The sequence below is a fragment of the Phyllostomus hastatus genome, unplaced genomic scaffold (genome assembly GCF_019186645.2).
Source record: "Phyllostomus hastatus isolate PE091 unplaced genomic scaffold, TTU_PhHast_1.1 phas_contig_948, whole genome shotgun sequence".
NCBI lineage: Eukaryota > Metazoa > Chordata > Mammalia > Chiroptera > Phyllostomidae > Phyllostomus > Phyllostomus hastatus.
The window spans coordinates 9604203-9629198 of NW_025333993.1; the positions used below are offsets into that span (position 1 = coordinate 9604203).

At 70.6% G+C, this 24996-nt stretch overlaps 1 protein-coding gene across 1 annotated transcript in view; it reads left to right on the forward strand.

The window, feature by feature from the left end:
* The window catches only part of URB1 (URB1 ribosome biogenesis homolog), a 46213-nt gene that overhangs the window by 18792 nt on the left and 2425 nt on the right, over positions 1-24996 (forward strand). Inside the window, exons 15-38 of the mRNA XM_045852555.1 lie at positions 1638-1757; positions 2256-2372; positions 2755-2893; positions 3543-3713; positions 4538-4731; positions 4967-5185; positions 5592-5771; positions 7004-7859; positions 8532-8733; positions 8844-8990; positions 9032-9068; positions 11765-11823; positions 13210-13400; positions 14288-14398; positions 14489-14552; positions 15259-15430; positions 15756-15858; positions 18783-18943; positions 19453-19564; positions 20657-20763; positions 21207-21350; positions 22248-22360; positions 23383-23580; positions 24626-24867. Of these exons, the coding sequence (XP_045708511.1) occupies positions 1638-1757; positions 2256-2372; positions 2755-2893; positions 3543-3713; positions 4538-4731; positions 4967-5185; positions 5592-5771; positions 7004-7859; positions 8532-8733; positions 8844-8990; positions 9032-9068; positions 11765-11823; positions 13210-13400; positions 14288-14398; positions 14489-14552; positions 15259-15430; positions 15756-15858; positions 18783-18943; positions 19453-19564; positions 20657-20763; positions 21207-21350; positions 22248-22360; positions 23383-23580; positions 24626-24867 (4159 nt within the window). The remainder of the gene's footprint in view (positions 1-1637; positions 1758-2255; positions 2373-2754; positions 2894-3542; positions 3714-4537; positions 4732-4966; positions 5186-5591; positions 5772-7003; positions 7860-8531; positions 8734-8843; positions 8991-9031; positions 9069-11764; positions 11824-13209; positions 13401-14287; positions 14399-14488; positions 14553-15258; positions 15431-15755; positions 15859-18782; positions 18944-19452; positions 19565-20656; positions 20764-21206; positions 21351-22247; positions 22361-23382; positions 23581-24625; positions 24868-24996) is intronic.

Genomic DNA, 24996 nt, shown 5'->3' on the forward strand with positions numbered 1-24996 from the left:
CGGCCGCTTTGTGCTTTCTGTCTTGACTGTCTCGCTTTTTCTTTTCTTTTTTTTCCGTTTCAAAATCTTCTGGGCTCTGGCCAGTGTGGCTCAGCTGGTCAGAACCGCGTCCTGCAAACCAGAGGTCGTGGGTTCCGCTCCCGGCGGGGCGCCTGCTGGACTGGGCCCGGTCCCTGGCCGGGGCGTTCACGAGAGGCGGCCGGTCCAGGTCCACGTTGTCCTCACGTCCGTGGTTCTTCCACGCCCTCCCTTCCCTTCTCTCCACACTTAAGGGGCACGTCCTCCGGTGAACAGTGAAAAAAAAATTTTAATCTTTTTTAAACCTTTTGGGAGATGAGGTAAAATCTATTTCTCCCCCTTTGTCCTCATTCTGGAAGAACTTAAGGCAGAGATAGGACCGGACACCAAACCGCGGGAGGGGTGAGGCGGAGGACAGCGGGTGGAGACCGCCGGCGCCGTCTGGGGTCGTCAGCGTGGTCTCCCAGGGCCCTCCGGCCAGCACGGTGCCGGCCCGGGAGGGGAGCTCCGACGCACGGGGTGGCGAGCGGTTGGCCGCGTGTCTGCACCCTGGGCGGCGCCCAGGCGGGAGCAGCACCGTCGGCTGGGGTCTCCCCCCCAGCAGCTCTGTGCCTTTTCCCTTGGAGCCCTGGGTCTGGTTGAAGGTCTCCGGGAGCTGGTGGCGTGGAAGGGCATCTGACACCTGCGTGTGTGGTGTTCCCGGAAAGGGGCAAGGGTGCTGTGGCACCGGGTGGTCCTCTGTCCCCCCGTCCTCCCTCTGAGCGTTGCCTGCATCCCGGTGGCGGGCGGCCCTGCTGGAGCGCACCTCGCGTGTCTGGCCCCGCACACGTCCTCTGTGACAGCTGCCAGAGCCAGCCGTCACTTCGCTCCCTGCCGAAGGGTCACAGCCAGGGACGCACAGAGAAGCCAGGGCAGCCGGTGGTTGGTTTTCACCCCAGCCACGCAGCCTGTGGGTGCCGGGGGCTCAGTTAGAAAGTGAGCGGAGGAGAGAGGCCTCAGGCTTTGGAAGAGCTGGGATTAAAGTGTCAGCCAGCGCCCCCTGGGTTCAGGGTCACCCTTGCCCCAGGGGCTGCAGGCTCGCTCCAGGGACACTGACGCTGTGGGGTTCCGGCCGGGAGGCTGGAGCTCTGCACTCCCCCGAGACACGTGTTCCAAGCCCAAGACCCCGTCAGGGGCTCGTGACACCCATCCTCTCCTGTGGCAGCATGCACAGCCTGAGACAGCTGGCCCGCCCTGGGCCGCCCCTCCCACACCCGTGGGCCGGGCATGACCCCAGCTCGGCCCCTGAACAGCGGTCACCCGAGTGCCTCAGTGTGCACGTGAGCAGTGGGGTCACAGCTGCCCCACCTCAGGGTGGCTGGGGGGGGCACAATGAGGCAGAGTACTTTACGGGCCCAGGAGGGTGCCCCCGCCCCCCACTATCTTTGTCATCTCCGCCCCCCCATGTTGGGGTGGGGGGGCAGCTCGCTGGCTCCCGGGGGTTGCTGTACACTCGGCCCCCGCGGTCATCCCAGGCTGCAGCCAGCTGAGATGGAGCCACACCCTGGAGGCTGCCGGCCGGCCCGCACATCCCGCACAGCAGCCTCCGTCACGAGGCTGCCCTTGTGCTCACGCCGCAGGAGGGCCCGGAGGCGGACTCCGCCGGGGGAGAGCGGTCCGTGTTCTACCTGCTGATGAAGATGCTCGTGAGCAGCACCCACCCGCAGCTCCGGTCCTGCACCCGACGCCTCATCGTCAAGGTGCGCCCCCGCCGCGCCCTCTCTCTGGCACTCGGAGCTGCCCAGGTGGGCGGGGCCCAGCCCACACGGCTGAGTGGAGGGCGTCTTAGGGCTGCTGTCACCCACTCTCTCGAAACTGTGGGTGCTCCTCGCCCCGGGTCTGAGTCTCGAGGGGCCGCTCCGAGAGGCTGCGACGTGGCCCATTCCCTGCCCGAGGGGTTCTCAGGCCGGCGGAGGGTTGTGGCGCGCAGGTGCGCCTGGGACCCTGCGGGAGTCTGGGCAGAAGACCGCGGCAGCCGGACCGTGTCCCCGCCCATCAGTGGGGGTGGGAGGGGGGACGAAGGGCCGGACCCTCTGCCAGAGCGGGCGCGCTCCCGTCTGCCCCCGCAGCGGCGGTGGTGGTGTGGGGGAGGGGCCCGGGGGGACGACACGGGACTGGGGGTGCGCCCCCGAGCGCCGTCAGCCCGGGCGGCCCCCGCGGCGGCGGGCTCCAGCTGACCCGGCCCGCCCCGCCCGCAGGTCCTGCGGGACACGGGCGTGTTTGAGCACACCTGGAAGGAGCTGGCGCTGTGGCTGGAGCACCTGGAGGACACGGCGGCCGGCGGCCAGGAGGCCGTGATGCAGTTTCTGGAGCGAGTGAGCGCGTGCTCCCCGGGAGGGGGCGCCGCCCCGGGCCCCCCCGCCGCGCCAGGGCCGGCCTCGCCGCGCCAGGGCCGGCCTCGCCCTGGCGACCTGCGGCTCCTGCCGGCGCTGCTGCTGCGTGCCCCCCGTTTCCCACTGGGGACGGACTGTCTGTGCAGAGGGGGGTGCGCCGAGTGACGCGGACACCCAAAGGAGCCCGCGTCCCAAACTCTGCAGCAGAGGCTTTACAACCCCGCGGGGGAGGAGCGCTGACCCTCTCTCTGCTGAGGCCCGCCTGCACCCCGGGCCTCCCCTTCACTCCTCCGGGACGTGGGGGGCGTCTTCCCGCCTCGTCTGTGACCCCCTGCGGGGCCCCCCCCTGCCCTCTCACGCCCAGGTCTTGCTGACGCTGGTGGCGAGCCCCCACGTGTACACAGACCGAGTCTCGGACTCCATCCAGGAGGCCGCCGCACTGCAGGCCGCCGCGGCCGGGCAGGACGCCGACGACGCCAGCATCCCCGTGTCTCACATCGACGGTAGGCGCCGTGCCCTGTCCCGGCCTGGGGCTCTGGGGGTCAGTGCAGTGGGTGGGGGTCAGCTGCCGTGGGGGTTAGAGGCGGGTCCCACAGAGAGAGGGCTACCGTCCGCCCCCTTGGCGTCAGGGGCCAGCCCGCCGTGGAAACGAAAACCGCCCGGCCTGTCCCTGTGGCAGAAACGTGTCCAGCTTATGCACGGCACGCCACGCCCGCTGTGTGGGCCGCGCACGTGGTGCCGGTGCCGACCCCAGCCCTGCACGGGCTGTGGGCGTGTCCCCTCCTAGCCAGCCCTCCGAGGGCAGTCACTGTGGTCACTGTGTGTGGGCAAGGCCGCTGGGCCACTCCGGCCAGCTCGGGGCAGGGCCCAGTCTGGGCCCCTCTGTGCTGCGGCACCACGGACCCGGGCCGGCCGCCCGGGTGTGCAGGCGCACCTCTGGGGCCCTCTGCTGTCACCGGAGCAGACTCGGGCCTGGCACCGCCCGAGCCGGAGCACCTGGCAGACAGGCGGCCATCCCAAGGACGCGTCCCCCCGTTGGGAATCACACTCCGTGTCCCGAGTAGCCCCCGAGAGCAGTGCGGTGCTCACCTTCCCGCCGTGTTTCCCTGTTCCCCTCCCTGTGGCGCTCCTGCCCCGGCCGACCCCGCTCAGACGTGCTGGACATGGTGGACGTGCTGGTGGAGGGCAGCGAGGGCCTGGACGAGGAGGTCGGGCTCGCGCTGGGCGAAGACACAGCCCTGCTCACGTTCCCGTTCAGCGCAGCGGTGCCCGCGGCCCTGGAGGCCAGGAACAGGCTGCTGCTCAGCGCAGACGGCGGAGCAGGTACCCGCTGCGGGCGGGGGGCGCGTGGCTGCATCGGCCGTGTGGGTCTGTGCGTCTGTTTGGGGGCGAGGGGGCGCCAGGGGCTCTGGAAACCCTGCCGAAACCCCCTCAGTGAGGGCTCTGGGTGGAGCGCGGCGGGCGGGGCGCCTGGGGGCCACGGAAGGGTGAGTCTGAGACAGCGTGTCTGCCGCAGGCACCACTGGTCCTCTCGGTGTCTGTTTGACACCCTGGGGCCGAGGTGTGAGTCTCAGTGTTTGCGGGGCACCCCGGCATCCCAGACCCGCAGAAGCGCCCCTGAGCACAGGGCGTGAGTCGTCAGGGTGCTCAGGTCTGCTGCAGTCGCCACGAAGCCCCGGCACGTCAGTGGTTTAGGGAGTCAAGGTCTCTTCTTGACCTTGTGACAGCCCGGGTGACGTCCGGTGCTCTGGGCGGCTGCTCTCCGGGGGGGGGTGGGGGTGGGGGGAGCCGGGGGTTGTGCTGCCGAGGAAGAGAGGGTGCAGCCAGCAGGGCTGCTGTGGCCCAGCCTGGTGGGGGGGACCAGCCAAGTGGTCTCTGCTGAACTGCCAGGGGGAGGGGTGCCCTGCTGGCCCTGCCCCACCTCTTCCTCTCCTGGGCCTGCACTCTGGGCCGCAGGACCTGGAAGGAGGCTCTGCAGCCCCGTGGAGCCCCCTGAGGCCTGCGGCGGTGGCATGGCCCACCCGCGGGCTGTGGGTCCTCTGGGGAGTCGGCATGCATCGCTCGGGGCCCGGACACGTGAGCGGCGTGCTGATGGGGGGGGGGGGGCGGTCCCGCGAGCCCTGCCGCACCTCGCTCGCCCCTTGCAGGAGACGGCGTCGTGGCCTACCTGACGGCTGTGCTCACGGACGTCCTGCACAGCCAGCGCGACCCCCTGGCGCTGTGCCTCCTGCTTCAGGCTCACGACAGGTTCGAGCCCCCGGCCCCGCCCTGCGGCCCCCGGCTGGCCTGCTTCCGCAGCTACTACAGCCTCTGGATCCCGGAGTCCGCCCGCGAGGCCTCGGTGAGTGCGGCCGCGGGGCCACGCGGTGTCGCCAGCAGGGCGGCGTCTCCTGGCCTCGGGTCCCTGCGGGGTGGGCGGCACGCAGGCTGGGGGCTCGGGCGCGAGGGCCCACCCCAGGGGAGGCCCCGGGCCGCTCACCCCTGTGGGGCCTCGGGCCCCCGCGCAGCCCCCGCCCAGCAAGCGCCCAGCTGTGCCCTTTCCCGTCTGGGGTGACTGGCCGCTCCTCTTCCCCAAGCCGCTGCAGGTGCCGGGCGGCCTGGCCCCCCGGGGCCCCTCGGCCAGCTCCTTCGGCGCCCTGCTGCAGGCGGCCTTCCAGGCCAAGGGCGGGCTGCTGGACGAGGGGGCGCAGGCGGGGCTGCGGGCTGCCGTCGGCCGCCTCCCCATGCAGCACGTCCTGCGCGCGGCGACCCACGTGCTGCTGTACCTGCGGAGCACCGTGGAGCGCTTCAGGCAGGTGAGCGCCCCTCCGCCTGGGCCGCGCCTGCCGACCACGTCACTCTGGCCCGGGGCCGCGTGTGGGCGGGGTTGCGCCCCCTTCTCCTCAGGCCTCACTGCAAACCCAGCGAAGCCCTCCGCAGCAGCCGGTCAGGGGGGCCCCTCGGGTCCCGTTCTCCCTGGGTAGCCCCCCCCGCCATGAGCCCCCTGCCCTGGGCGTGCTTCCCAGAGGCTCAGGGCGGGTTGTGCGCTGGGTCGGTGCAGCCCTGGTGCCCGGTCGGGATGCAGGACCGCCCTCGCGGCGGAACACCCCCAGCAGGTGCCCTTCTCACCGCGGCCGTGTGGGCAGTGCCGTCACGCTGTCTGGTTGGGGACCCGGCAGGGACCACTCTGGTCTGAGGAGCACGCGGCTCTCGTCCCCGCAGCTGGGCCGGAGCGCGGGCCCCGCCGTCCTGCAGCTGCTGCTGGACCTGCTGCGGCGCCTGGTCCTGCACTGTGCGCAGCTGGACGCCCAGAGCCGGGAGAGGTGCGAGGCCGCGCGGGCCGAGTCCGAGCTCTTCCTGGACGTGGAGTCGGTGGCCTCGCTGGAGCTGGCCGGAGACAAGGTACCGCGGCTCTCCTCCTGCTGGCCTTGCCCTGGGCGTCTCGGGCCCCCGCTGTCCCTTCCCCACCCCCAAGCGGAAGTGAGGTCGAGGCTGCTGTGGGAAACTGGGGAGGCAGCAGCGCCGCCCGACCCTCCGCCGGGGGAAGAGTGTGGTCCACTCAGGCGTCCTCTTCCCGGTCACCTCTGTGCTTGGTCGCCACCCCCCCCCCCGGCCACAGTTTCCAGACGCTATGCGATGGGGGCACCCCAGGGAACCCAGCACCTCCTGCGGCCTGTGTGAGGGCAGGACAGACGGCGGGCCGGCCTTTGCCAGGCAGCCCCGTGCAAGCCTCCTGCTGGGGGAGGGGGGGCCGCTGTCCTGCTGGCAGTGGCGTGAGGCGGTGGCCGAGGGGGCCCGGAGTCACGCACAGTTCACCAAGGGGACCCCGGGTTCACTTACAGTTCGCCATTTGTCCTGTTTCCCGGGGTCCTCACTTCAGAGCCTGTCGTAGGCACCTCAGCTGATCTCCGAGGGGGCGTTTGGGGCGTGTCTGTGGGTGCAGGGCCTCCTGCTGCCCAGTCGGGCAGAGCAGCCCTGACGTGGGCCCGAGCTGTGCTCTTCCCCGCTGGGAGGCGTGGTCGACTCTCCTCCCCTCCCCCCACCCCACCGGTACAGGAGGAGAGGACAGTTGGAGAGGACAGTCGTCCCTGTCCCAGGGCACCCGTGTGGCCTCGCTGACTGGGAGCCGTGCTCACAGGGCTGCTCTCTGGCCCGGCCCAGGGCGCTCGGCTGCTCCCTGCTCAGTGGCTGCAGCTCGGGGTTCTGGGAGGCCGGCCTCCTCGGTGGGTGACAACAGGGCCACCTCTGTCCCGGGCGGGGCCTCACGCACCACCACCTGGCGCACCCTCCCTCCCTGGGATCTCTGTAAGCGGTGCTCACCGCCCGGCCCTCGCCCCGGTGTCTTGGGGGGCCCGGGCCGCCAGGGAGGAGTCAGTGGCCGGCCAACGTCACCCGTAGCGTCTCTGCGCGGCCCGTCCGAGCGAGGAGCACGGGGGAGCCGCCGTGCTGCTGTGTGGGGAGCTCTGCCGCCCCGAGGTGGTCAGACGCCCACCGTCTCCCCTCGGTCGGGCCTGGGTCCCAGCTCCGCCTGGGCTCAGGATGGGGTGCCGCGGCCCCCGAGAGGGGTGCCGGAACTCGGCCGCGGGACTGGAGGCCCCGTCCTGCGAGGCCAGCGCCTTGTCCTTGTCTTCCAGACGCTGGAGGAGGTGCTCGTGGCCGTCCTCAGGCACCCCACACTGGAGGGCTGGTTCCTGGCCCTGGAGCAGCGGGCCCTGCCCCCGCACGCCCTCAGCCCCGTCCTGGCGAAACTCCTGGCGGCCCACCTCAGCGCCGGGGTCCTGCAGCTGCTGGTGGCGAGCGCGCCCGTCCTGCAGAGCCTGGGCCGGCTGGGCCTCCTGGCCCGGTACTCGGAGGCTGTGGCCCGGACCGTGCTGAAGGAGCTGCGGAGCAGAGAGGCGGGCCCGGCCGCGCCGCCGCCCGAGACGCCCCTGCAGCTGGAGGCCCTGCGGGGGCTGCACCCGTACATGGAGGGCACCCAACTCCGCGAGGTCGCCCTCGCCCTGCTGCGCCTGCCTGCGGCCCACCTGGTGGCCCAGCCGCCCAGGGAGTCCCCTGGGAGGGAGAGGAGCCTGAGCGTCCTCGGCAGGACGCTGGTCCAGCTGTTGACCAGCAGCCCCCGGGGCCCGCTGCCGGGCAGCGAACTCCTCTGGGCCTCGGAGTACGTGAGAGGTCTGGGGGCTCTGCTGCCCACGCTGGCCGCGGATGAGCTGGATGCCGTGTTCCTGCAGTCTCTGCAGAGAGAGCCCGAGCTGGCCTCCGGGGTCAGAGCCGACCTGCTGGACTACTGCCTGGCCCGGCGGACGCGGGCGGCCCTGGGCATCGCCGCCCTGCTCGTGCCGCGGAGCGGGCCCCACCTGCTGCGCTTCGAGCTGTGGTGCCGGCAGCCGGGCGCGGAGCTCCGCCTGCGGGAGGGCCTCGAGGACCTCCTCCCCCTGGTGCTCACGTACCTGCAGTGCCGGACCCGGGGGCGCTGCGCACGCCCAGCCCGAGGTGCGGGAAGGGGGGCTCTGGGCAGTGGGGGGGGGGGGTGAAGTCAGACAGGCTGGGGCCCCGGGTCCTGGGGGTGGTGTGGGGTTTCCCTTCTCCAGCGTCAGCTCTGCGTCACCACAAGGAGCCGAGGGAAGGGGGACAGTAGCTGGGACCCCCAAGGGGGACCTCACAGGGGGCTGGGTCACACTAGGCTGTGCAGGCGTTTGGGGTGATGGTCCCCGTCCCCAGCGAGGGGACGTGGCGGCAGCACTGGGCCGGGCTGTCTGGGCCCCGCTCTCCTTTCACCGCCTGCCGGGTGTCCGATGAGGCGCTTTCTCGGCCCCTCAGGTTTAGTCCCTTCTGGTCTCCCGAGGGGGCGGCTCCGCCCGCTTCGAGGGACGTGCGAGTGACGGCAGGTGTCTGTGAGGACCACCCCGTCCACAGTCCTCCTGCCCGTCCTGCGGTCCTGCAGAGCGGCCTGGGAGGCCCGTGCGCACGGTCTGCTCACGGCGTCGAGCCGGGGGCCCGGGGACACTGGGCTGCAGATGGGGAGCCCCGGCAGGGCGGTTGGCACCCGGCGGGGAGCCCCCGAGATCGCAGCGGCGGAACGGGACTGTGGCCTCCCCGGAGCCGGTCCGCGCCGGCCCGGCGTCTCCCCGTGCATGACAGCCTCCCCTCCGTCTCCCACCGCAGTGCCCCCCGCTGTCGCCCGCGTCCTGAGGAAGGCCCTGTGGAGGCCGCTGCAAGCCAGGCTCCTCAGCGCCGACGGGCCCCGGGGGTCGGGGCTGCACGCCGAGGTGCTGGCCCAGCTGGTCCCGTTCGCGAGAGCCAAGGACCTCCGCGTCCTCATGGACCGCCTGCCCAGCTCGCTTCAGACCCCGGGCAGCCACGCGAGGTACGGAGGCTCTCGGCGCCCCACGGCCGCTGCCTGGGCTCGCGCTGACACTGGAGGGGCTCAGGCCGCCGCCGCCGCCTCTGACCCGGAGACCGTGTCCCCTGCTGCAGCTGGACCGTGGCCGACGCCGTCGCGGCCGCCCTGGAGGGCGCGGCAGAGGAGCTGCGCGCCTGGGAGGAGGCTCTGCTGCCGCCCTGCGTGGCGTGGCTGCTCGGGACCTTCCGCGGCCCTCAGCGGGACGGGGACACGCAGACGCAGACGGAGATGGAGACGCAGGCACAGACGGAGCCCCGGGTTGGGAGAGGCAGATGCTGCTGAGGCTGGGCCGGCTGCTGGTGGGTGCCGCCCCTTCCCCTCCGGCCCCGGTCGCGCGTGGAAGGGGCAGAGGGAGCCCCCAGGGCGTGCGGGCCCCCTCTGAGCCGGGGCGCGCGTGGCTGGCGAGGAGCGAGGGTTGTGTCTGGGAGGCCAAGCGGCAGGAGGGCGGCCCGGGGGCGAGGGGCTGGCGGGAACGGGCATGGGACTTCCTCGGACCCTCGGCTGCAGCTGCCGGACGGCGGCTCGCTTCCCCCTTGCTCAGCCTGTTAGCGAGGGGACTGCGCTAACCGGGGCCGCGTGCCTGGGGCACACCCGCCCCGTGGTGCGGTGCTGCCGCGCCCCCGGGTGGGTGGGTCCGGTGTGCGGGTGCTGTGTCGGGGCTTCTGCGTCCGTGCGGACGAGGGGCGTTGTCCACTGCGGCTTCTGGCAGTGTGACTGGTGTTGGGACCAGGCCGCCCTGCCCTCGGGGGGTGGGGTGGGGGAGAGTCTGGGCGTAGCGCGCTGGGTCCTCTGCCCCTTCCGACACGTGGCGGGTGCTGCCGTGGGTCCCCGGCGCACGCTGTCTCCGACGAGACGTCCGTCACTGTCCCCTGGCTCCCCCCAGTCACGCCCTCCTCGTCTCGCTCTTGGGTTTTGTTCTTTCTCCACACGGGTCAGCACGGCCTGGTCGGGACGAGCCCAGCCGGCGTGGCTCTCTTCAGGCCCCTGTGCTCCGTGTCGGTGCCCCTCGTCCCTGCGAGGGGGCGGTTCCCGTGGAATCTGGGAACGCTCAGCTGTTTTCGGCCGCTCTGCCCTTCCACTGAGGTATCTTCTCTCTGACGTTTCCGCCCAGAAATAAGTAGCGCTCTGGAAGCTGACACGGGAGTTACTTCTCAGTGCGCAGTGCAGCGTCTGTTAGGAGTCGCCGAGTCTGGGGCTTGTGTTGAGGCTGCAGAACCCAAGGCACGAGGGGCGGCCTCGGGGAGACGGCCCGGGGCGGCCGCGCAGTGGCTGGGTTCGCGGGTCGCAGGCCGGGCTGTGCGTGTCTGTCTGCACCGAGAGGCCCTGTGGCCTGTGTGTGTTTCGGCCTTGCTCCCTTGCTGCTGGTTGGTGAGAGCGAGGCGGGCCCTCGGCACCTCACTGGGCAGGCCCAGGGGAGCAGGGGAGCGTCCCCAAGTCTGGAGAGCCCCGAGCTGCAGAGGGGCGGCGGGCTGCCCTGCTGACAGGCTGTGTTGTCGCTGGGACTTGGGTGTTCGATGCTCGCCTCCCTCCTTGCCCCCATGGTCTCTCTTCCGTCCCTTTTCCATGGGCCCCCCACCCCCCACCCCAGCACCCTCTCCGGAGCAGCTGTGTGTTCCCAGCAAACTGAGCGGGAAGGACAGAGGCCCCGTGGACCCTCTGCGCCCCTCCCCCGACACACAGCCTTTCCCACCGTCACCGCCCACACCCCCTCCCCCACAGCCGGGCACAAGGTCTGTCCAGAGAGTGTCCGCCGCACGATAGGAGCAGTAGAGGCGTGTGTTGGGAAAGATGCGGGAAACACTGCACATAGGACAGTGATGATGCCTCAGTCCCTTCAAAGCAGGCACCCGGGGACCTCCCACAGCTCTCCCAGGCACCATCAGCTGCCCCATTGTGTTTTCCTGAATCTCACCTGTGGTCTGAAATCTCCTCCCTTTCAAAGGTGATGGTAGTTCTGGAAGAGCCAGGAGTCACATGGTGCCACATCTGGGCTGTAGCGGGGCTGAGTCACCTGGGTGGTTGGATGTTTTGCCACAAAACTCTGCACGAGACGTGATGCGTGAGCGGGCACGTTGTCGTGACGAAGCTGCCAGTCACCCGTTGCCCGCAGCTGCAGCCTTCTGAGTCATCCAAACAGTTTCCACAGAGGAGTGTTCAAGGTCAACGCCAAGTTGGGTGCAGATCCGCTGCTCCACTTGCTCAGTCGTGTTCCGTACAAAGACCACACAGCACACGCTCAGTAAACGGCGTCTGCCGCCCCCCCAACTGGTACGGGGAGGCCGTTACTGCTCACACACGCACTCCAGTCCGCCCCCCTGTGCGCCGGGCCCCACCAGTGCCGCACCAACCCTTCTGGTCACAGTGACGAGGCCAGCTTCCCCCCCACAGCGCGTGTGTTCACGTTGTGTGACATGAGCCCTGAAGCATGTGGTTCCGTGTTGATATGCGTGCACACGCCCCAGCGACCATGCCCCCCACGCCCCCCAGGGGCCTCGTCCGTCCTCCCAGGACGCCCAGCCCTGCATCCCCGCCGGCCCCCGCCCTGCAGAGCAGCCGCGTGTCTGCAGGTGGCCTCCCCGCCGGGGACTGGGGCCCGCGTGGGGTTCTTCTTTCTGTGAGGCCAGTGAGGAGAGGGGTGACGGTGGCTGGCCCTGGAGCGTCAGAGCAGCCCGGCGCCCTGGGACCCACCGGTGGTCGGTGTCATCGCACACATGGACCCCGAGGGGTGTGAGGCGCGGCAGTGCCGGCCGCAGGGGGCAGTGGCCGCTGCGGGAAGGCCGGGAAGCTCCCTCGCTCGGCCGGGGAGTGGCGCGCGGGCGGGACGGCAGAGCCGCGAGGGCGCAGCGGGGGACAACCGAGGCGGCGGCGAGTGCGCGTTCCTGGGCGTCTGGGCGGCGGGCGCTCGTTCGCGGGGCAGCCCCCCCTCCGCGCCAGGCCCCGCTCTGCACGCGCAGCAGCAGCGGCTTCACCCGCGTCCCTCCTGCTCCGCCCGCAGGGCTCGCTCCGCGAAGTGGACCCCGACGACTGGCAGAAGCTGGTGAAGACCGGACTCAAGTAAGTCGACGCCCAGTTCTCGGCCTGACCCGCTCTCTCCCCCGATCGCCTGCGGCCCGCTCCTCTGGGGTCGCGCTCCGCCCCGGCCGTGCGCAGCCTCGTGCCTGACTGCGGGTCAGCCTGCCGCTGCCTGCACAGCGGGCAGCACCGTGTACAAACGTGCCGTTCCCCCGCATGTCTCCGAGCCACCCACGCAGATCCGTGTAGCTCTCCCTCCTCCCCCCTCAGTGCCACGGGCGTCCTGTCTGTGGACCCCGGACCCCAGCTGGCGGGTGAGCCAGCCCCTGCCTGTGGGGAGCAGCCCCCTCCCTGGTCCCCGCCGTCCCCGAGGTGACCACCGCGTGTCTCTCAGCGCCCACGTGCCAGGTGTTCTCAGGGAGGGTCCCTCGCTGGCTTCAGCCCTGCTGCGTCCCCACCTGTGCCCCCCACGGTCGTCGGGCCGACTGGACTCGGCGCGGGGGGCGCGTCCGCAGCACCACTGACACGGTCGGACTCGCGGTGTGGCGACCGGTGGTCCCGGGGCGGCGTCTCGCTGCGCCTGTGGCCCTCGTTTCCCGGCTCTTCGGCCTGAGACTGCGAGTGCTCCACCCGCGCGGAGGGCAGCCGGGACGGGCCACAGGCTGGTGACAGCCGGAAGGAACGCCGCCGCTCGGGTCGGCGCTGCTGTGCGTCTCCGGTCGGCCCGTGTTCCCAGAACGCCCCCCGCGTGCTGCGGCGGGGCTCTCCACGTTACTCCCACAGACGACAGCCTCCTCTTCCTCACACAGGACGCGAGCGTCCCTGCAGTGGGCTCTGGGGGGACAGGACACAGGGGCCCTGGGGCCCAGAGGCCCCGGGGGCAGGGTGGGGAGAGGGTGCCCGCCGGGCAGGCGGGGCAGGGACAAGGGCCCCAGCTCAGGCCCAGGCAGAGCTCTGCCGCCCGAGTCTCCACCCGGCAGGACGTCCGTCCAGCGCTCGCGCTGCCGAGAGAACAGATGTGCGCCCCCTTTTCTCCAGGGCTCCCCGTGGTGGGCCCGCGGGGCGGTGCAGCGGGAGGTGTGGGTGCGGGCGGGGGGGCGAGTGCCGTGAGCCTCCCCGCGGGGTGGGCGGGGCTGGAAGTTCTCTTTCTTCCTTCTTTGAATTGGAACTTTCTGGGTTAACTTCTTCATAAGATTTGTACGTTTATGTATGTTTAACACACGTTAAACCCTTCACTGTTTTGCATGATTTCTATCACGTAAAATCCATTCCACGCAATAAGCTTTGTTGCTGTAAAACAACAAATTATCCCCAACTTACAAAAACACAGGCGAAGATTTCCGTGATGCCAAGGAAACGTGTTTTTACTGTTTCCTGGGACACGAGGTTGCCCTTCACGAAGCTGTTTGCCCCCCGACTGCCCCCCAGGTTCCGGTACCGGGACCCCGCGTTTCTGAAGGCCCTCCACGCCGCCGTGCCGCTCCTGTACCTTCCAGAAGGCCCCGTGCGCGCGGGGCTGCTCCCGCTGCAGGCGCTCCACACACTGCTCACCCAGCACTCCCTGTTCCTGCCCAGCCTGCTGGCGCCCGAGGGGGGCGACCCCGACGGCCACGTGAAAGGTGCCCCACCCCCCGCCCCTTCCCTGCAGGTGGCGGCTCCTGACTTCCGGGCTCACTGGGCGCTGGAGCCCGCGCCCGCGTGTTTGCAGAGCGAGGGAGCGTTACCGGAGGGTGCGGGGTGTCCGACCCACGCCCAGGCGCGCTGCCCTGTGGCGTGGGGCCCAGCGCCAAGGCCCCGGCTCACCGCAGCCGCCTTGCGGTCTCAGGGCTGCGTCGCGGGCTTGCATTCGAGTCCGAGTCAGAGGGCAGTCCAGCCCGAGAGAGACTGTCCGGCCATGCGACCTGTCTCAATGGGAAAACCGAAGGTTTTGTCAAGGGCAAAGGGCGAACATTTCTGCGGACAGGCCCTGCTAGGGGACTCGGAGAGCCCAGGCCTCGGCTCCGTCCGGGTCAGCGCGCACCTGGGCCAGCGCCTGCGCGCCCCAGTCCGGCGCAGGCTGCCGCTGGGACAGCCCGCCCCGGCCGCGCTCTGCTCAGGGAGGGCATGCTGCCCCCGCCCCGAGGGGTCTGCCCGAGGCTGGGGCTTGGTGGGCAGCTGGGCGAAGAGAGCCCAGCTCACACCCGGGGGGCGGAGGAGTGGCCGGGCCGCGGCCTCCTGCTCAGGCGCGTGGAGGTGTCAGATTTTGGCGACCCAGCCCAGGGGGGAGAGTTGGGCTCTAAGTCTTCATGGCATGGGGTTTGGTGAGGGGGCAGCAGGACTGCGCTCTGCCGTGTGGGCCCCAAGGTGCTCACGGAGGAGGAAGACAGGAAGGGGGTTGGGGGGGAGCAGGCCCAGCCCTAAACCCAGACCTGCTCAGAGGAGGCGTGTGAAGCTCTCAGCGGTCCCCGAAATGCGTCCCCCCTCTCCCTCTTGTGCCCCCCCCATGCTCACTGCCGTTCTCTCCCAGAGGCGCTGGTGGACCTGGTGTCGGCCGTGGTGAGGCTGTGCCCGGCCGTCTGCGACCGCAGCCACTTCGCCGTGCTCCTGGGGGCCTACAGCGCCTCTCTCAGCGTCCTGGGTGAGGACGGGCGCGCGGGGACCCGCGGTGTGGCGGGGCGGGGGGGGGGCAGCGGTCAGCCCTCTGACTTCGCCTGCTACTGACCCGCAGACCAGAAGATCCTGCTCCTCATGCGGGCCTACGAGCAGAGCAGCCTCAGCCTCGCCAGCTTCAGGTGCGCCTGGGGCCTGGGCCTGGGCCTGGGCCTGGGGGCGCCGGCAGAACAGACTCCACACCCGGGACGCCCCTCCTTCCGTCCGCTGGCCCTCCCACCAGAGCGGCTGGCCGAGGAGCTGAGGGGCAGTGGGCGCAGGCGGTGGCGTCAGGACATCCGGGGGCAGAGGAGCGGCCCTGGGCAGAGCTGGGCCTTCGGGGTGCACCGCACAGCAGTGCGGGGCGGGGGGAGCGCTGGAGGGGGGCACCTGTGTCCCTTCCCCGGGGCAGGCGAGGTGACCTGTGGTGGCTGCAGGGGGGGGCGGCCAAGAGCCGTGCGGGAGCCTGTCTGGGAGAGGCTTCTGGCTGCCGGCTCTGCTCTCTGCCCCGTCTCTGCATCTGCCAGTGGGGAGGGGCCATGGCAGGGCCTGGCTCGCCGTGCGGACTCTCAGGTGGCCGGGGCAGCGCCTGGCACGTCGCGCCCTCTGTCTAGGTGTCGTTCCACCCACCCCCCTGTCGTCCCCAACAGTGTCCACCACCTCCGCCCGCCAGCATCACCCCCACCCACCTTCTCCCCGGGCTGAGATGGGGGGTGAGGGACAGAGCAGGGCGGTGCCTGGCGTGTGCCAGCCGCTGACACGGCTCCCTGCGGCGGCCACGCCCCCTGCCGCCAGCACCGGCTCTGGCCCCGCGGGGCCCGTGACCTGTCTGTCCCTGCTCGGCCCCAGGGTGCTGCTGTGGGGCCCGGCGGCCGTGGAGCACCACAAGACATGCCGGAGCCTGGGCAAGTCGCTGTGGCAGCAGCCGAGCGTCGGGGACGTGCTCCGCCTCCTGGACCGGGACCGCATGATGAGGACCATCCTCCAGTTCCCCCAGAACCGGAGGCTGCTGCCCCCCGAGGTATGGGGCAGGGGCCTCACGGGGAGCTCTGGTGTCAGCCTGTCAGTGAGGCTCGTGTCAGCCCTGCCCGGGGGCGGGGGGCGGGCAGAGGCCTGCGGGACCCCGCAGGCCAGCCCCCGCTCCTAGTAGAGCCCACCCCCCGCTCCTAGTAGAGCCCACCCCCCCCCAGCCCCCATCATCGCACGCACGAGCCCCATGGCTCACAGAACCGCTTGCAGTGCTCGCGAACACCCTGAACAGCTTGAGGTCTGGGCCCCGGGGCGAGCGCCCCCCGCCCCGGGGCCCCACGGGCTGAGCGGCACGTCCCCGCCCCGGGCTCCCGCAGGGCGAGCAGGACCCGCTGTTCCAGGACGGCAGTGTGGCGGATCTCGACGGCCTGTATGACCCCTGCTTCCTCCTGCACCTCTTCAGCGAGCTGACCCGGCCAGGTACGCGCGGCCCAGGGGCCGGGGCGGGGCGGGGCGGGGGGCCGTGCCCTGGGCCTGTGGAGCCAGGGGCCCGCCGCACCGGTCAGCCGCGCAGGGCTGTCAGTGACCCCGGTGACCTTGCGCTGCCTTCTTGCCGCCGCTCACTCCGTGACCTGGACAAAGTGACACTTGGTGCTTCTGACACACGGTGGCTTCCTCCGAAGACGTTGATGACGTCCCTCTGTCCTCCGTGTCTTCCCTGGTTCTCGCCTTCTCTGAGTCTCCGGCAGGCGGGGGTCACGCACCAGCCGCCTCATCCTGGGGAGCGGGGAGGACCGCCGCGCCGGCCTCCTTGGGTTTGGGGGTGTTTTTACCGCACTCTGTGTCCTGTGGCCTGCAGGTGGGCGTCCGCGGGTGGGTGGCGGGGGAGACAGGACGGAAGTGTGTGCGTTCCCTGCTCCCTGGCGGGGCCGGAGGGGCACCAAGTGGGCCCCAAGCCCCTTCCCACGGGACGCTGTGGTCACGTGTGTGCAGACGTGTCGGGCCACTCGCCTCTCTGCCCACGCTCTTCCCCTCGTCTGACGTGACGCCGTGCCCTATGGAGGACGATGCCGCTGGCCCGCTCCCTCCCCCCCTGCCCCCGGCAGACGCAGGCTGCCATCTTCAACGTCACCTGTGCTGCAGAGGCCGGTGCGCAGCGTCTGTGCCTCGCCGCCGGGCCACCCCGCAGGAGAGTCCCAGGGCTCTGACCGCGCAGCGGCCCAGGAAGGGGGGCTTTCTGCTCTAACACACGCCCCTCGTGCTGGCGGGGCCAGTGGCCTGAGGCGCTGTGGCAGGGAGGTGCGTTGCGGTCGGTCTGCGCAGCCCCGGACGAGGAGCGGGCTGAGTGGCTGAGACAGGTCTATGACTGGCTGAGACGGCTGGTGTGTTCCCAGCCCCCGAGGGCACTCCTCCCTGGGAGCCCCGGTGCTAAGGCCTCGAGCGCCGTTCCAGAGTGACGGGGACCAGCACAGACGCTCCGGGCCTCCCGCGGACACGCGGGAAATCCGCTCGTCGCACAGAGTGGCGGCCCGTGCAGAAGCGTGCTTGCCGGCCGAGCACCCTGCTCGCGGGTGTGACGCTGGGTGTCTGGGCCGCTCCCCTCCCCGCACACTCCCCTCCCCCGGGTCTGTTACGGTGTGCCGTGCAGGGGCGTCTCCCGCACACCTTGTCCAGGGCGGTGTGGCTCTACTCCAGTTCCCTGCTTTTCGAGGCTTCAGAAGTAGCAGCTTGGTAAAAACGAGGGAGTTCAGCCCATGCGCTCTTGGAGCCTTGGCGTCTTCTGATTGTCCTTGTCGTCTTTGCACTTTCAACCTGCGTCTCGATGTTACATGGGGCTCCCGGGGACGGGCGCACTAGGGCGTCACTCTCTGTGACGGCACCGCCTCTGCCTTTTCGTTGGAGCGTGTGCGCCGTCCACCCTTAACGTGACCACAGACACCGGTGCTGCCTCTGGCTCTCGGCTCCAGCGTGGGCCCGCGTGAGGGTGCCTGTGCTGCTCTGGAGTTCACGCCGTTCCCCTTCGGTTGGCGGCAGGCTGCGTCTGAGCGCGTGGTCACACGGCTCCCGGGCAGAGACGCCCCTCTGGCCGCGTGGACCCGCCCCTCCTCCCGGCGCTCCTGCCCCTCCGCTCCCCCGCGTCCCGTCTGTCTGCGGCGAAACCCACACACGTGTTGCGTGTTTGCCTCGGGGGGGGGGGGTCGGCTGCACTTTAAAGAGGTTTAAGTCTTTTGTACGTACCATCTGGTCGCCCAGTTTTTCTCCTCGTTCCTCTGTGTGGTTCCAGACTTCCACCCTCCGTCATTTTCCTGACGCCTAAAATTCCCCCTGTAAAACTTCCGACAGTTCCGGGTTGCTGGTGACCCATCGGCTCAGCCTTTTTTGACGGGAAAAGGCTCCACTTCGGAGAGTCCCACGGAGCGTGAATCCTAGGTCGGCAGGGTTTCCCCCTGCTGCTGCGCTTGAGAGACGTGCCCCCGAGGCTGGGCCGAGTTAGTTCTAACGGGAAGCCTGCCGCCATCCTCCCCTCGGTCCCCCTGAGCTTCCTGTGGCCGCTCGGTCCCAACAGGACCTCACGCCTGCTGTGCTGACCGGACCCCGCTCGGTCACCGTGCCGCGGCAGCCTGGGTCCCCTCCGAGCTGTTTCTCGACAGTGTTTACCTTGTAACGAGGCCTGGTCTTCATCAAAGAGGACTCGAAGTACCCTGAACCTTGTGTGTGTTAACCAGGCCCTCTAAGATGTGGTCGGGGGGGCCCCTTGCGCACCTGGCCTCCCCCCGGCTCTCGTCCTCTCCTGGAGGGGCCGCGAGTCTCCGGGACCTCGGGTGGCAGCGCGGGCCCCCCGGGCTGGCTCTCGCTCAGGCCCGGGGAGCTGCTCTGTGCTGACGGGGGGCAGGGCCACGGCGGGAGGGAGAGTCAGTCTTCAGGAGCCGGTGGGCTGGGCGGGTGGTCTGCCCCGGCTGAGGGTCCTGGCCAGCTGCCCGCGGACGGTGCTTCGGGTGGCAAGCTGACCGCGGGAGCCAGCGTTCTCTGCTGACCCCCGGGGGCATCGCCCTGGCCTCCGGGGTGCCGGGGGGTGTCAGCAGCTCGTGCTTCCGTCCGAACGGCGCCTCCGCTCCTCTCCCGGAGTCCCGATGACCCTGGTCGGGGTTTACGAGCGTCTTGGAGGCTGAAGGCCGGGCACCTGGAGGCTGAGGCGGGCACACCAGTCCTGTGTTCACCGGCTTCAGTGGGAGATGGGAGCCGGGGGGGGGGGGCCTGCATTTCTTCCGTCTCGCACGTGCAGCGGATGGCGGAGAAGCACAGAAGGAAATTACAGTTCACCGCGTCCCACAAGCGTCTCGGAATCGTGTGTGTGTGTGTGTGCGTGTGCGTGTGTGTTTAATGCTGTACTTCCTTTCCCACAGAACTAGTGGTGGACTGTCGGAAATTCCTGGACTCCAACGCTCTGGGCCTGACCTTCGCAGCCCTCAGCAGCTACGACCCGCAGATGCGAGCCGCGGCCTACTCCGTCCTGGCGGCCTACTACTCGCACGTGGAGGGGGCCCGGTTCCGAGAGCAGCCCCAGGTGGGTGGGGCCGCAGGTTCGCAGGAGGGCCCCGGAGGCTGGCTCTCCACCCCACCCTGCCTGCGGGGGTCTCTGAGTTGCCGGGCGACCTCTGTTCGCTCCAGCTGGTGACACTGAGGCTGCGTGTGGTCCCCAGCCCCGGGGGCAGCCGAGAGAGGCCCCCTTCCGCACACTCGGTGCTGTGTGTGGGTGGAGCTGTGTCATTTCTGCTGGCTGTCTCTTTGGTTTACACTCAGGGGTTCAGGTGGCTGTTACTGGGACACCCGGCCTCGTCATCGCCCCGGGAGGTGGGGACAGGAGGGGCTGGGCTGTCGGTGGACCCAGGTGCTCTCCGCCCTTGGCCACGGGCCTGGCTCATGGAGGACAACGAGCAGGGGAGCGGCCATCAGGAGCGCCCTCTGGGCAGCCCTGGTGCGAGGAGCTGGCCGCCGCAGGGCTGGGCTCCCGGCCGTGCGCAGCGAGGCCACGGCCCCGGTTCTGAAAGTGCTCTTTGCCCGTGCTGGCCGCAGGTGCTGTACCTGCTGGACGTGGTCCGGAGCGGGGTCCGCACTCCCAACATGAGGCTCACCTTCACCCTGGCCCTCTTCATTGCCAAAGCCGCTTTGCAGGTTCTGAAACCAGGTAAGGCTGGCAGGGCGTGGCTGGGTGGGGTCCGAGTCCGAGTGGGAGGCTGGGCCGGCAGAGCCGTCACACGTGCGAGTGAGGCCGGGCCGGGTTGTCCAGGGCTGGGCACGGCGGCGGCCAGTAAATGAGCAGTGGCTGTGGGGCGCTCGGGGCGCCAAGTGGGCCGGACTCCGGGAAACACGGAGTGAGAAGCCCGGGTGCAGAGCGCAGGGGACGGGGACCCCACCTGAGCGCTCCGGGGCCCCTGACCAAACGCCCTCTGTGTGGGAGGCGGGGAGGGGGTCGGCCTGCGTGGCCCTGGGCCCTGTGCCAGAGGCGGTCAGCCTGCGTGTCCGCATTCCGCGGTCACTAAGGCCCGGTGGGACTGTGGCCTGGCTGCTGCGCCAGGGGTCCGCCCGCCGTGAGGCCATGTTCATTACTGGAAAGTCGGGCTGTGGGGGACCTCGGGGTGTTCGAGTGTCGCGTAGTCGTTCTCAGGTGAGGGGCGGCCCCCCGGCTGCAGGCCCCGGGTCAGAGCTCGCCCGAGGCCCCACAGCGAGTCCAAGCTCCCGTGGCTGGCGGGGCTGGGGTCCGATGTCCGCCCGCCCCTGCGCCGCTTTCTCTGTGTGGCTCCGGGTTGGCCGTGGGAGGCGGGCGGAGGCAGGGCGATGAGCCAGCGCAGGCTCCGAAGGGAAGGGTGTGCTGAGGCGTCCTCCTGGCAGGGGCCCTGCAGTGGTGACCTTGGCCTCCCGCTGGTCTGGGCGCACTCGGCCCACCTCCGACCCTGGCTGTGTGGTCCTGTGGTTGGCTGCGGGCGGCCTAGCCCGGCTGGAGGCCGCGCACCGAGGGCCGGGAGCGGCAGGGAGGAGGCGTCTGCCCCCTTCGGCCCCGCTGCGTCCCAGAGCCAGGGGCCCTGCCGCCGTCCCCGAGCCCCCGAGCAGGGCAGACCGGTCTCCCTGCGGCCCGCTCTCGGGAATGGTGACCTGCGTTCACAGGCAGGTGCCCCCAGGGGGCCGGGTGGACACCGGGTCCCCAGGCCCACGCTGCCCGGCTGCTGCAGACCACTGCTGTCCCGGCCTGCTGTGCGTGACCTTCTGCCCGTGTTCCCAGAGGACCACATGTACCTGAAGATCAACAAGTTCCTGCTGTCACACGAGCACTTGAACATGAACAAAGTCCCCGGCTTCTACCAGTTCTTCTACAGCTCGGATTTCCAGGTGAGCCCCCAGCCCCGGGCCGCAGAGGCCCCCTGCGCCGGCTTCCCAGCCACGGTCACTGGGGCGCCGCCCCTCAGCGCTGGGCCGGCAGCGGCACGCGGGCACAGCGGCGTGGTGGCGAAGGGGTGGGCAGCGCAGCCTCCGAGGGCTGGCGTGGGGAGGGGCCCCGGTGCGCGCGTCCCCGCATGTCCCTTTGCCGGCCGCCGGGGGGAGGTTGCCCGCGCCTCACAGCACCTGCCGCGCCCAGTTCAGGGCTCACACCGTCCGCTGAACCGCGCTCAGTGTCGCCGAGACCCGACCCTTCATCCCTGGCTTGAAGCCTGCTGGAAGGCAGCAGTGGGCATGCTCAGGACCAGGCGGGAAAGGGGGTGGGGCAGCCGTGCGGTGGGCGTGGCCGCGGCGGCATGCACCGACGGGGTTTGCGTTGTGGGCCTGCCTTGCAGCACGGCGCCGAGCGGAAGTGGCTGTTCGGGCTCCTGCGGCAGGGCCTCCGCGACAGGCGCTGCTTCGCGCTCTACGCCCGGCGCGGCGTGCTCCACGTCCTCCTGTCCTTCTTCCACAGCCCGCTGTGCGACCAGGCGGCGCAGGTAGGCTCGCCCGCAGCAGGTTCACGTGCCACGGGGGGGTCTAGGCTCTTCCTTGAGGCTCCGCTTGGAAGTTGGGTTCACGTAAATTCTAACCCAGACGGGGCCGACCTGCTAGGCTGACACCGGCCCGACTCCCCAGTGCGCACTCGAGCCCTGGGCCGCCTGCGGGGCGGGCGCGGCGTCGACCTTCACACCAGCCAGCAGCCGTGAGCCTCGGAGCCGGCCGAGCCTGGCGGCACAGCTCCCCACGAACAGCCGGGGTGCTTGGCCGAGACCCCGCGGGCCGCCCGAATCTCACGCGCTGCCCAGAGCTGCAGGCCGTCAGAACTTGCCGGGAAGTGGCAGTGGGAGGAGCCGCTGCCGGCCTCACGGCTGGCCTCACGGCCGGCCTCACGGCTGCGGGGCTCTGCTCGTCCACTGTCCCCGTCCAGGAGCTCCAGCGGGAGCCCCGAGCGCCGGGGGCGGCCGGAAGGGGTCACGAGGTGGATCCTCTGGTGCCCGGGGTCACCTGTAGCCTGGTCGGCGTGGCCGGTTTTTGTCTGGTGGCTGCGAGAAACCTGAGCCCCCCCCCAGGTCACGGGGGTGGAAGGGGCTGCCCGCGGTCTGCGGCGGGGCGGGAAGTGGGTCACACTCCCACCCAGCTCGGGCTGAACGCTGGGCGGGCGCACCCTTGCTCGTGGGGGCCCCCTTGCGGTGGATCGGCAGGAGTGGCGGCCCCAGGGGGCGGGGCAGGGGGCGGGGCGTGTGCCCCAGCTGCCCCCTCCGGGGAGGGGAGCGATCCGAGGGCTGTCACTCCTGTGCACGGAGCCTGTGACGTGCCTGTGTTTTCAGGGGGTCCCTGGGGTGACTGGGTCGGGGCTTCCCTCTGCGGGGTAACTGTGTGTTCCGCGTTTGCAGAACTGGGTTCTGGAGATTCTCCAGCGCGCCGCCCGGGACGCCCGATCTGCGTACGAGCTGCTGCGCGACTACAGCCTCCTCACCTGGGCCCTGCACACCCTGGAGCACAGCCGGTGAGTGCTGCGCCTGCGCGCGCCGGGCAGCAGGGGGCGCTCGCGGGCGGCGGTGCGCGCGGCTGTCTCCGCGCCGCTGGAAACGCCCGCGGAGCACACGCACCGCAGCAGGGTCCTCCCACGCCACCGTCGCCCGGGAGCCAGCTCGGGGCGCCGACGCAGCGTCCCCTCACTTCGGACCCCTGCGTGTCTGTCCAGCGGGGTGATGGGCGGTTTGCATTTGGTGGCCGCCTCTCCGGCTGGCCCTCGAGAGACAGTGGCTAGCAGCCGCCGCCGCCGTCCGCCCAGGGTCAGGGTGCGCGAGCGGCTGTCGGTCTGAGTGCTCCACCCGATGACAACTCGCCACGCACTGGGGGCCTCTCACCACCGGGGTTAAACCCTCACGGTTCTGGGGCTGGAGCGAGGTCGGGGCCCATGGGGGTGGGTTCTGGTGAGACCTCCGACCTGGGCTTACAGACCCGCCTTCCCGCTGCGTCCGCAGGCTGGGGACAGAGGGAGGGGGAAGGCTGGTGTCGTCCCCTCTCTACTCTGCACCCTCGGGGCCCCACCTCCACCTACAGCACGTTGTGGGGCAGGACTTCCACGTCGATTGGGGACAGGGCTCAGTCCACTAACTGCTACAATAAGCTGGGGCTGGCTGGGGCCGCTGTGCGTTGTTTCGAGTTCCGTATTAAATTTCCCTAAAAGAAAGGGCCCTAAATCTGGAACGCATGTCTGCACATCGGCTTCTAGGCTGTGTCCGACTTGTGCAAGCACAACCGGCCGTGGGCTGTACGTTCTGGGGGCCCAGTCAGTCCGGCAAAGCAATGTGGGGGCTCCGGCCGCCTGTCCGGCTGGAAAGGAAAGTCAGGCCGTGCTGGGGGTGCGGGGGTCTGCGGCGGCCCCTGTGCACCCGTTTGGGGCTGCGGGGTGGGGGGGCCTGTCGCCCGCCCAGCGCCCTGCACCCCGCGGGTCCCACCATCCCCCCTGACGGGGGCGGGGAGGAGGGGACATGACAGGGAACGCCCCGCGTTTGGCCGCAGGTTCCTGGAGACCCCGCTGCTCTCCAGCGTCATCAGCCTGCTGCACACCCTGTGGGCGACCAACCTCGGGGACAAGGGGGCCGAGCTGGGCAGCCGGCCGCCGGGCCCACCTGGCTCCCAGGAGCCCCGGAAGCTGCTGGCCCTGCATGTGGTCAACGAGTTCCTCTACGTCCTCACTGCGCTCGCGAAGCATCTGAGGTAGGCCCCTCCCCCGAGGCCCGGAGCTAGGTCTAAGGGTTGTCACCTCCCACTGGCCTCCTGGCCCAGTCCCTGCCGGTGGGCTCTGGGCCGAAGCTGCAGCCCCCTGTGGGTGGCATCGGGAAACCCCGTTCTGGCTGTCTCCTCTCTTCCAAGTCCCCTCCCCCGGGCTCCGGCCCAGGTCCGAAGACCCAACGAACCGCGTTCTGCCGGCTTGCTAGCTGGCGACCACCGTCTCGGCACTCCAGGGGGTGGTGGTTGCAGGAAAACCGTGCTCTCCTCGAGGCCCCGCCTGCTCAGGCTCCTCACCCGTGAATTTTCCTGAGTCCCTGAGCAGTTTCGCCGGAGCCCTTGGAACGCTCGTGATGTCCATGGGCGGGCCCCGCTCTCCTCGCACCTCCGCCCTGCGTGCCCTTGCACCTCCGCTCTGCTGGCTGGACCCGGGAGGCCGGCTGCGGGCGCACGGCGTCTCCACGTGGGCGCTGCCCCGGGGAAAGCCGGGCGGGTTCTTGCCGCTCTGAAGTCACCCACGCCCTGGGTGCCGAGCGCGGCCGCTCGTGGGGGCCGACGAGGGCACTCGGTCTCCGAGCACCGGCTGCTGCTCCCACAGTGGCCACAGGCTTCAGACAGCGGGGAGCGGACGGCATTGAGTCCTCGCAGGTGGCAGGGACGGTGCCCCCGGCGGCCAGCTCCAGGCCCGGTCCTGGGCCCTGCTGGCCCGGGCTCCCCGGGGCCTCCCGCTCAGCCTCAGCGAGGGAGGCGGGAGCGGGCTCAGGCGTGTCTGTTCGGCGGCTGGCGCCCAGCCCTCAGGCGCTCTGCCCCACTGTCCGTCTGTCCGTCGGTCGTGGTCTCCAGACACACCTGCGCCCCAGGGCGGAGTCAGACTGGATCCCCTCACGTCTGCTGTGCAGGGCCAGCCTGTGGGGGCCTGTGCACGCACCCCACTCTGCAGCCTTCACTCCGGCCCCCGCCGGCCCCATCCGGGGCCGCAGGGCCAGGGGCCGCCAGGGGCCACGCCGCTCAGCCAGTACCCTTCCCCCAACAGGCCCGGCCTGGCCCCCACCCCGCTGGCCAGCTTCTTCGGGGCGCTGGACTCCGTGCTGAGGTACCGGGCCACTGTCGTGCAGGCCTTCAGGGACCTGGGCCGCCTCACCGTGAACGAGACGGCGCTGTCCACCAGGGACGCCCTCCTGCTCCTGCACAAGTGGAGCCTCCTCGGGGGGGATGCCGCGCTGCAGGAGGCCCTGGGAGCCGCCGCGGAGAAATTCCACGTCAGGGAGCTGCTGAGTGCGTGCGGGGCCCCCCCACCCTGGTCTCGTGTCCCCACTCTGCGTGTCCCCCAGGGTGTCCCGCGCTGTGCCCGCCCTGGGCAGCATTCCCACAGCAGACGCTTAGGGACGGCCTGGCTGTCACTGT